General features: G+C 50.3%; 1 protein-coding gene across 3 annotated transcripts; it reads right to left on the minus strand.

Annotated features, from left to right (window-relative positions):
* Nucleotides 1–2728: 2728 nt before the first annotated feature.
* LOC114043164 (extracellular matrix protein 1-like) lies at nt 2729–10241 on the minus strand. Of its 3 annotated transcripts, XM_027862166.1 has the most exons (12): nt 10071–10241; nt 7824–7886; nt 7646–7741; nt 7381–7452; nt 6699–6776; nt 6428–6487; nt 6075–6119; nt 5543–5865; nt 4904–5284; nt 4095–4315; nt 3783–3870; nt 2729–3054 (listed from the first exon to the last, which is right to left on the minus strand). In XM_027862166.1, exons 1-12 carry the CDS (start codon nt 10159–10161, stop codon nt 2824–2826), a joined length of 1749 nt encoding a protein of 582 aa, XP_027717967.1. In that variant the 5' UTR covers nt 10162–10241; the 3' UTR covers nt 2729–2823. The 3 variants fall into 3 exon arrangements, with proteins under 3 accessions (XP_027717967.1, XP_027717968.1, XP_027717969.1); XM_027862167.1 differs by lacking the exon at nt 6075–6119; XM_027862168.1 differs by lacking the exon at nt 4904–5284.
* Between the last annotated feature and the right edge of the window lie 579 nt (nt 10242–10820).

Genomic DNA, 10820 nt, shown 5'->3' on the forward strand with positions numbered 1-10820 from the left:
AGCTGGTTGAACCTAAGAACCATAGCTATTATTTACCCCCATTTTACCGATAAGGAAACAGATGTAGAGAGGTTAAATAACTTGTTCATGTTCAGACAGCTATAGTGACAGGTTAGATTCAAAACTAGGTGTCTCCTGACTCTAAGTCCAACACTTTTCCTACACTATTCCCCCTTTTCTCATATGAATAATTTAAAAAACAAAAACCATAAATGCTATGGGAGTTTATAATAGTTGAAGTATCACTTCAAACTGGGATGATTCCTTTAGGAGGTAGAATCAGTTGGGTCTTAAAGATGAGTGGAATTCCAATAGAAGGGTCTAGAACATAAAGGTAGACATTGAAAAATGAAAGGTGCTCTTGCCATTTGGTAAATAGATCAATGATGCAGATAGAGGGTGCAATGGATAGAACTCTTGGCTTGGAGTCAGGAAGACCTGAGTTCAAATTCAGCCTCAGACACTTACTAGTTGTGTGACCACAGGCAAGTCACTTAACCTGTCTGCCTCATCTGTCAAATGAGCTGGAGAAGGAAATGGCAAACCACTCCAGTATCTTTGCCAAGAAAATCCTAAATGGGGTCACAAAGAAAAGGACCAAACTGAAACGACTGAACAAGGTATAGATCTCTGTGGTTGGAACGGAATGTCAGTCAACACAAATTTATTAAGGACCTGCTATGTGCCAGGAACTGTTTTAAGAGCTGGAGATACAAACATGGAAAAAGAGAGACAGTCCCTGCTGTTAAAGAGCTTACAATTTAATAGAATGTCAACATAGGGCAATATTAAGAAATCAGCTTGGAAAGGTAGGTTTTGAAGAACCTTGAATGTCAAGCTTGTTTAGACTATCCTGTGTAGGCAGCAATGTTAAAAGACTGAAGGGTTTTAAAGAGCATTTAATTGTGTTTGCTTTGCTCTTCCGGGCACCAACCATATCTTCGTGAGTGGCCTCACTACAGTCTATTCGCGCATAGACATGTTTCTTTGCTACCCATTAGAGGGAAAACAAAATGACAGAGTGGGAAGATGGACTCAGCCTACCCGGTTTATACAAGCAGCACTGCCTCTTACATGGTGACTTTCTGTTGTCAGCAACACAGAGGCGGTGAGGACGAGGCTTTTTTTCCAAGCGCATGGAAGCTGGCACACCTCCCCACCCAACTGGCCGAGTTAAGCCCAGCTCACAAGCCTGCCCCTCCACTTCCAAACTCCAGAAAGCCGCGCAGCCGCAGTCTAACCCGCAGAAAGCGAGCCAGACCAGGCGGCCGGGCCCGTGGCCAGAGTCCCTCAGCGAGCCAAGGCTGCGGGGCTCCCCTGCCCCTAGAACACCAGTTTCCTGATTGGTTCTCTTCGAGAAAGACGGGCTCTTTCGGCCAATCACGGAACAGTCGGGCAGCGTGCGTCTATTCCTGCACGCCTGTGGTTTTCCCAAAGAGTGTGGGCAGTTGGGCGCGGTTAGGAATCTGTGAACACTTAAGAGCGAACCGCAAGTTCTGCTGAATTCATACCACACCCTTGCCCTGGCCCTGGCGCCCCCACCCCCATCTGAGGCAGAACCATTCATGAACAAACCTGAGCACCCACCAGGCCACTTCCACCTCTAAAGCCTGTGCTCTGTGTCCCAGGGAAGTCCGCCCTACCCCAGAGTCCCCTGGTCCCCCACCGCATCCACTTCCAATGCTTTTAAAGGACTCTACCCCAGGAGCCCCTCCAGCTTCTTTGGACTCGGAGCCCTGGGTACCCATGGTAGGGAGGAGCGAGGGCCTTAGGCACCAGGAGTCCCGCCTGACCTGCAGCCTCTCCAGAGAAGGGAAAATTATGTAAGATCTTAACCCCTCCCCATTCTTCTTGAGACTGGGGCAGTGGATAGAACTCTAGGCCTAGATACAGTCAAGGAAGACTTGAGTTCAAATCCAGCCTCAGTCACTTACTAGCAGTGTGACTATGAGCAAGCCACTTAACTTTTTTCTGCTTCAGGGTTCTCAGCTGTAAAATGGGGTTAATAATAACACCAACCTCTCAGGGTTGTTGAGATCAAATGAGATAATTCTGTAAATCCCTTAGCACGTTTATTGTTCAGATGTGTCTGACTCTGTGACCTCATTTGGGGTTTTCTTGGAAGATACTGAAGTAGTTTGCCATTTCCTTTTCCAGCTCACTTGACAGATGAGGAAACTGAGGCAAACAGGGTTAAGTGACTTGCTTGTGGTCACACAACTAGTAAGTGCCTGAGGCTGGATTTGAACTCTGGTCTTCTTGAGTCCAGACTCAGAGCTCTAGTTGCTGGGCCACCTATCTGCCTCAAGCACATAGTAGGTGCTTAATAAAGCCTTCCTTACCTCCATCTGTCCCTCCCTTCTTTCCCCAACCCCCTTCAAGGCAGGTCGTAGATTTGGAGTTGGAACAAGCTGGATCAGCTTCACTAATAAGTCACTTCTCTCTAAGCTTCAGTTTGGAAGTTGGCCTAGGTATCTAGGGTCCCTTTCAGCTCTAAATCCCAATGTCTACAAATGAAGAATAGCACTGAAGTGTTTGGAAGAGATAAAAGCACCAGATAGAGGTAAAATGGGATTATCTAATATCCTTCTAGGACTCTTCCACAAATAAAGTTTATACTCCTTTCTCTATAGTCAGGACAGAGGAGAGTGGCTTGTCTCAGGAGGAAAATAGGGACAGAGGGCAGTGCAATGTGGGACGGGGAAGAGATGTAGCAAAAGGGACCAAATCCAAGACCAGTGTGTTTATTAGAAAGACAGTTTGTAGAGGAGGGGGGGTTTCCTTCCCCTTTTGGGACTTCGCTAAAGTTTAGCCAGGTGTGGTTCATTTTCCTTTGTGCTCTGGGGTGGGGCTGGCAGGAGGTAATTCAGTTGTCCCTGTCCCTGGCTGGTCCTTGGGTTTCTGGGCCACTCCAGCCACCAAAGCCACATTCCTTAGGTAGTAGGCATTGAAGCAGCTGGTCTGTCCATACCCAGGGGTCTCATCACAACAGAAATCAGTATCCCTCCATGTGTCACGTCGGGAGCCACAAAGATCTTCGATGAAGGCTGATTTCTATGAGAGTGGTTGCAAAGAAAAGTGTGGGGGTTCAGATTATTGGAAAGCAAAGACAACTTGGTGCCAATGGTTAAAGAAGATACATTTAGCCATGGAAAGATGTCGAAAATGCAGCTTTCCTAGAATTGTTCCTAAATGACTTTTTTTTTTTTGGCTAGCCAATGGAGTTAAGTGACTTGCCCAGGGTCACACAGCTAGTAAGTGTCAAGTGTCTGAGGCTGAATTTGAACTCAGGTCCGCCTGACTCCAGGGCTGATACTCTATCCACTGTGCCACCTAGCTGCCCCTGAATTGTTCCTGTTTTTCCTCCACCCCCCAGATCCTTGTCACTCTTTTCTCTATTTTCTCCCAGTGGTCCTTGTCAACCCCAGGCCCCCTTCCTCTTCCACTGGAACTCTTCCTAGGGCCTTTTTCGTGAGAAGCACAGCTCCTTTACTCCAAAGCTGGAGTCCAGATGACAGACAGATGTGCAAATCTGGAAATGCTACAAGGGGGCCTGGGAGTTGGAGATAGGAGAATGGGGCCTAGCTTGAGGCCCAGAAGAGGCATAAGAAGAATGGTGGTAGAGAATGGAGTTGAAATTTCTGGAGCTGAGAAAATTCTCCTCTTCTCCCTTTCCGCTAAAAAGGCCTCATCGCTTCCATTTGTATATTCAAGGTACCGAAGAGAACAACACATGTGTCTGGCCTACCCAGCATCCCCTCTGTCTCTCTCCTGCTCCTTACCTCCTCCTCTGCACAGAACCCTCGTTCTGGTGGTGGCAGCTCGCAGCATCGGGCCGTCATGTTCCGGATAAGCCCAGGAATCTGTTTACTGAATGGGGGAGAAAATAGCGTGCCTTGTAGCAACTTTCTCTCTTTTCTTCCACAGAAAATTCTCAGCTCAAATGATAACTCATGGGGGCCAAGCACGGACTCATGCCATCCTGCGTCACTTTCTTCATGGGATCGTAGGTATTTGGGGAAAATTAGACGCCTGCGAACAAGGCTTTGCATCTATTTCTCTGTGAGTACTGTGGAAAGGGAGAGCAGACTTACTGCTTGGTGAGCACCTTTCGGTGTCCACAGAGCTGGTTCATGGTATCAGGAGTAATCCGGCTGAGGTCAATGGTCAAGATGTCTCGATCGTAGTTGGGGTAGGGAGCATGGCGAGCAAAGCAGGCATCACGGGCTGACAGGGGTGAGCGGTGGCAGCATGTGTGGTGATGAGTCTTAATTGCCATTTCCTCCTCACAGTAACTGTCCAGAACATCCTCCCACTGTGGGAGAAGGTAGAGAGAGGTCAGGGTTGGAGTGGTGGGGACAGGGAAAGAGATAGGGACAACCCTCCCTCAGACTCTCAGGTCGGTATGTCATCGGAAGCTGTGAGGTTTGGAAGGTTAGCCTCATCTGAGGAAGGCATGGACCTAGGGCTTGTGAAGTCTACATGGGTGCGGGCAGAAAGGAGGAAGGTTGGAACCATTCATGGGGTATTGTCAGATAACCGCGGAAGGAGATAAGACAGGTCAATGGATGGACGGGGTAGGTTAGAGACTGGTGGAACATATCGGGGCCCCAGGTGGGTGAGGGCCAGAAATATTTGGGACCAGATGCTGGAGATGTTTGCAGGTTGGAGACAGATGAATGCATGTAGGAGATGGACGGATGGGCAGGATCAGAGGTCGGAGGTGGACGGACTGATGAACAACAGGACCAGAGGTTGGAAGCAGACTGCTGGGACGGGATCAGGCCGGAGGTAGATGGACTGATGGGCAGGATCAGAGATCAGAGGTAGACGGACTGATGGACAGACAGGATCAGAGGTCGGTCAGATGGTGAGACCACAGATTGGAGGGGCCTTCACTTACTGCCTGCCGGGCACAGGTGTGATTGTCTCCTTGGTGGCAGCAGCGCCTGAATTTGCCCTCCAACTGCATCAGGGCCCGGAGCTGCGGCTGGATGTTGTCCATTGATAGGAGTCCTCGGGGAAGAGATCGGAATCGCCGTAGACGGCAGATGTTCCTAACATTGCCCCGTGTGGGGACTCCTGGGGGGAAGGACAACTCCAGGCCAGAGGAAGGCCTGGGGGTGTGAGTGGGGCAGGGCCCAGGGAGAGGCTGGTAGTCTGGCAGGGAGGTGTGCTCTTGGAAGCAGGAGAGGCGGGCCTCTCCCTGATGCGAACAGCATGAGTAGGCTCTGGTCTTGACTGAGAACTCAGCCTCACAGAACCGAAACAGGGCATCTGCCCACTAGAGCAAAAAAAGCTGGTCATTCCAGAAGTCTGATGCCCACATCCCCTTCTCCTTTCAGATTCAGACACAGACAAATATCCAGGAAACAAACAGATCCTACTCTATCTACCTCCTTACTTGGGAGACCCAGAGCAAATATATTGAGAAAGAGAACCAAGACGCTCCATCACTTCCCATCTCAAGCTTCCTGCCTAGGTGCTCTCTTCCCTCCCAACTTGGCCCATGAGAACGTGGTCTTACTCTGACAATACTCACCACAGCCGTCGCACAATCCAATTGGTTTGTTTTGAGGCGGCAGCAATCAGTATATCCCGTCTCCAGAAAGTTGAGGGCATTACCCTGGCGGCTGAGGTGGGAGTAGCCGGTTTGAGGCAGGTTCCAGGGGCCATATACCACATGCTTACGTTCAGGGAAGCAGATCCGGTTTATGTTGTCTGGGGAAGGGCGCCCAGGGGGGAAGCCATCTAGTTTATGACTCCAGCCCCTGCTGTGGGAATCTTGCTGGCAGTGATGGGGCTTGTTGGGATGTGAAAACTCTGGCCCAGGATGTTCATTGATCATCTGGGGAGTTGTCATTTCTGGATCAAGGAAAGGCAGGGTGAGACAGGGGATGGGAGAAAGAGGAACAAGGCTATACCTTGAGGAGGTGGGGGTTGGGAGAAAGGAATGGGAGAAGGTGGAAGCTCAGGGAGAGGGTCCATTTAGTGGAGGCAGGTTATTGGAGGGAGAGACTGGAATAGCACAGAGGAGAAAGACAGAGACTGAGGCATTCATTCTTAGGTCTTACCATCTCTCTGGGCATTGGGGTGCCCTTCAGGATGAGAGGGATCGACTGGGAGAGAGAGGAAAGTGGTCAGAGATGGGGACCCCTGATTCGTAAAGCCCCAGGGACCAACTTTTCTCCTTGGACTAAAACAGGAGACTAAATAGGAAGAGGAATTTGATGAGGTAGCTAGTTTTGTATCATGGAAGGAAGTCAAGAGATCTGGGTTTTAGCCCTGGTTCTACCACTGACTAGCTGGGTCACTCTAAGCATGTTACTACCATCTCTGCTCCTCGGGTTCCTCCCTCATCTGCGAAATGATGAGGGTGGACTAGATGATCTCTGATTCCTTCCAGGTCAAAAATGGTATGACTTACTTTCTTTCTGCTCTTGTGGGGAAAATCCATGATCCTTTGGAGGGTGGAAAGGACACTCCACTGTGGTGGGGAGAAAATGGAGTAAGTGTAACTAACATCCCAAGGTTGGGACAGAGTCATCTCCAGAGGAGAGGATGTGTTATTCCCCTTCCTTGTTGGGGACAGTAAGAAGGGGTGATCATCAGATCCGAGAAGGGAATTTCTTTGGGGTCGGAAAGATCCATTGATGAAGTGGTAGAGGCAGGAAAGTAGACAGAATGAAAGGAATTACCTTCTTTCTGCTCCACGGGTAAATGCTGAGAGGGCCGCACCTCCTCTTGGAGAGGTATGGCTTCGTTAGGAATGGGCACTATTAGGAGGGGAAGAAGATAAACAAAATGTCTTCTCCTTTCACTAGACAGGGCCCTAGACTCAGAGGAGAAGGGGGTTCACATGGAAAGTCTCTGCCATTCTCCACCCCCATGAGAGCAAAGCTATATGGTACAAGATTGGGGTTGGACTGATTGGAGGGGATGGGAAATCTTCCAAAGGGTCAGGCAGTCTAGGCAATACAAGATGGTGTCTAATGGCAGTTGGGATATGACCGCTGTCCTGTGGAAAGGGGAATGGGAGTTGATTTGCTTGACCCCAGAGGGGCTGAACTAGAATTAATGGGTAGTTATTATATGGAGGTAATTTCAGCTCAAAGAGAGGAAAAACTTTTTTAACAGCTAAAGTTGTTAAAACTCTACTAATAATTTAGGATGCCGTAGCGAATTCACCATCATTGGAGGTCTTCAAGTGGAAATGATTTGCACGCTTTTGGAGGGTAGGAGGTGGATTGCTAGGGAACCTTTGAAATTTCTTCTAGTTCTTGGATTCTAGTACTCTGTGGGACTCTTTGTGCCTGGAGAGAATTGGAGACCCTGCCATCTTGGGAGACAGGAAGAGGGACAGACTACAGCGTCACTCACCTTTCTTCTCCAGAGGGATTCTCTGAGGTCTCTGTGCCTGCTGCAGAGGAACGTCTTCAAAGATGTCATCCACTGTGGGGAAAGGAGACAGGAAGGGACTGGGGGGAGCTGGAAGGCTCTAGAGGGAGGGAGATTTCCCTCCCTGTTTTTAGGTATCTGTTCTGCTACCCAACTCCCACCCAGCCCTGGAAGAAGGGAAGATGGAGCCAGACTTGAAAAGAGAAGATTTGGCATATATGCTGAAAGGGAGAGAGCTGGGACTTACCTGCTTTCTGTCCCTCAAATATATGCTGGGATGGGATGGGGTCTTTAAGGATGGGTTTCTGGGGCCTGGAAGGGGCAGGGGGTGCTGCATAGCCAACTAGGAGGAAATGGTTCAATCAGCCATGATTTCTAGGACCCTTCATCCCCCCACTCCCCCACACCTCCAAAACCCTCGTTACCTTCTTCTTGACTAAAAAACAGATGTTCTGGAATCACCTCTCTCTGTTCAGAAGGCTTGGGTCCTGAGGGGAAAACCAGGTAGAAGACTGGTCAGAGGGTCTGATATATTCCCAGTTCTTCTCCAGCTCTTTGCCAGTGAGTGTCTCTTGTTTTCTAACTATGAGAGGAACAGTGTTTGGGCAAGAGGGAAGGGCACGTACCTCACTGGCTCGCCTAAACCTGAGATGAAGAGATAGGGAGGCTGGGAAGGAGGGAGCTGGGACCAGGATTCAATTCGAGTCAGTGTTTTACTCTACTGTGAATTCCATAAGGACAAGGGACCACATCTTATTCACCTGTGTAGCCCCGAAGGGCCTAGCACACAGCCTTGTACCTATTGGGCACTCACATATTAAAAAAAAAAAATTGGACTGAATTTATTGAAAGCTACCGACACGCATGGACAAGCCCAGAGACTGACAGAGGGACCTCCTCCATGTCACCCTTGTTCTCCTTGCCTCCTTCTCCTTCCACGTGTTTTACTGAGATTGTCATCTGACTGGTGCCAGTGAGTGACCCCTCCATCCTGGCTCAAAGCCTCGCCCCAGCCTGGCCCGAAGGGAGTGTGAGGGTTGCTGAGTCATGAGGCTTTTCGGGGGCAGATGGAAGAGGCCTGAGTCTTTCTTTGGGCCTGGATCCCTGCCACTGGCTTTCCCTCAGGCCCCTGGGCTTTCCTAGGGCATGTTGTTCCTCTCTGCCCATGCCCACAGGAGCGTCTGCCGTATCTTCAGTGAAAGATGCTCTGGCTGGCTTCAGCTCCCATCCCACTGGGAGCACTGGTGTGGGGCCAGGCCCTCCATCCCTGCCCCAAGACCTTTTTTCTTCTCTCTCTTCCATAATTCCTCAGGCCCTTCTATGGTCTGTCCCTGATACACGCAGCCCCACCTACCCAGTCTGTCTCCACCAAGTAACCCATCCGGTGACTTGGATTAGCCCCCCCCCCTCCACTTTTTCCCCTTATTCTTGAAATGTGAGAACACAGAAGGCGAAGGCGCCTGGAGGAAGAGACAATGACCTAAGGGGCGATGAGGAGAGATATTTTGAGGAGTTTCTTTATCCCCAGCATCCAAGCTAGCTCAAGCATATGCAGCGAGATAATACACCTATCCAGTAAGATAATAAATATAAAGCGCTTTGCAAACCTCAAACCCTCTATGTGTTAGCTTTTATTATTATGTAATCTAACTTTCTTAATAGATGAAAAACTGAGACCCAAAGAGGTTGACTTGCCCAAGGTCTCACAGGCAGTAAATTGCATGCCTGGGATTCAAACCCAGGACCTCCGACTTTACATTCAACTTGCTTCCCACTGTAACATACCACCTGACCCCTTTTGGTGGTTCTCTTTCCCCTAACTCCTCTCCTCTGGCAGGGATGTTGAGGGCGTCTATGGGAGTGAAGAAACCGGATCTGAGCAGCCCCTCCCCTCTGTCTCTAGGATGCCTGAGTGAGCAGGTGGCGGTGGCAGGGCTCAGTGCTGGCCTCATCTTCGGCTCCTCGGGGAAGGAAGCAGCCTTCATCCTTCCTCCCCCCTTTTGGCCAGCCCCACTTCACTCATTGGTGAGGAGGATGTGTGGACACATTGCCGCCAGCCTCCCCATCCCCACCTTAGACACCGTCTCTTCCTCTGTGTCTCCAGCCTTTGCCTAGACAGGAAAAGGCACAAGCCCAGGGGCGGTGGGATACGAGGGAAGCTGCCTCTAGCCATCTATTAACTGCCAAACTAATCAGTTGGTACTGAAGCACAGAACTTTGGAGTTTGTAACAGAACTTTTCAGGTTTATAGAGACCTTTCCTCATACAACTGCCAAAATTTATGCGAGCAAAAACATTAATATTCCCATTTTACAAATAAGCAAACTGAGGCTCCGAATAGCTTATCCAGGGTCACAGTTATTGTTAGAGCAGTTTGAACCTAGACCTCAATATAAGACTCATATTGAAGTGTGCTTACCAGTATACAACACTGTCTTTAGTCAGTAACTCAGTTCCACAAATCTGTTAAGCACCTACAGTGTGCACAAGGCTTGTGCTAGGTGGTGGAGGGGGGGATCCTGGGACAGCTCCTGCTGGCATCAGTCCAGGCCCCAAGGAACTGGAACTCCATCCCCACCTCATCCCAGTCTTCGTCTCCCCCCCACCCCACTCGGGGCCCCCTTCCTCTTCTAGACCCCTTCCCCAGTCCTGACTCCAGCTCCCAGACTCACCTCCCTGAGAGGCTGAAGCCCCCAAAGCCAAAACCACGAAGACCAAGGCTGTTGTGGACAGGCACCCCATCGTGGGGCAGGCGTTGGGCATCAGAGCCCAGACGTTCTCGGGAGTTCTCAGGGACCAAAGCCTGTCTGTGGTTGCAGTTACTGCTGTTGTGATTTCAATGTGGTTCTGCCTGCTTTTATAGGGCCAGGCCTTAGAGCTACCGCCCTCCCCCAGGGCTTCCTGATGTGACTCACTCTAATCCCTGGCAACTTCCACTCCCCTCCCCCAGCTAAGGCAGAGGTCACAAAGATGCCTGTTCTGAGTGGGGGATTCCTAACTAGCAGAATTCCAGGGGCCCCCTGGAGTCGGCTCCTTGGGATTCCCCTTCTCTGACCTGATGGGAAGCTGTGGCTCGGGCTGCGGCTGGATATCCTCGAGCAGAGCTGTTTAGTTAAGCCTGCTGAGAGGAATCAGGAGGTTGGGGCTGGGGAACAGAGCCGGACACTCCGTGTCGGGGATGAGTTAATTCACTTGGTATTTTCATGGCAGGGAGAGAATCTTAGATTTGGAACTCCCTCTCCTTTCTTGGGCCTCGGCTCCTCTGTCACCCCTCCTTACCCCGATGTGGGGGTTCTGGGAGTCTGCGAGCTGCAGGAGCCCTGGGAGCCCAGGGGCTAAGTGAGGTAGCAGGACACATGTCTGTGGCCCGTCCTGCATACACTGCTGCCTTCATTCATGGGAAGCTGGGGATCCTGTCCTCC

This window comes from Vombatus ursinus, unplaced genomic scaffold, assembly GCF_900497805.2.
Source record: "Vombatus ursinus unplaced genomic scaffold, bare-nosed wombat genome assembly UNPS02014768.1, whole genome shotgun sequence".
In the NCBI taxonomy this organism is placed as follows: domain Eukaryota; kingdom Metazoa; phylum Chordata; class Mammalia; order Diprotodontia; family Vombatidae; genus Vombatus; species Vombatus ursinus.

Bases quoted from the DNA above. Each gene is read 5' to 3' on its own strand.
- LOC114043164 (XM_027862166.1), bottom strand. From the start codon at position 10,161: ATGCCCAACGCCTGCCCCACGATGGGGTGCCTGTCCACAACAGCCTTG. The intron at 6,488-6,698 runs GTAATTCCTTTC...TCCCCACCACAG, and splicing joins ACCCGTGGAGCAGAAAGAAG to TGGAGTGTCCTTTCCACCCT. The intron at 3,055-3,782 runs GTAAGGAGCAGG...CCACTCTCATAG, and splicing joins GGTTCTGTGCAGAGGAGGAG to AAATCAGCCTTCATCGAAGA.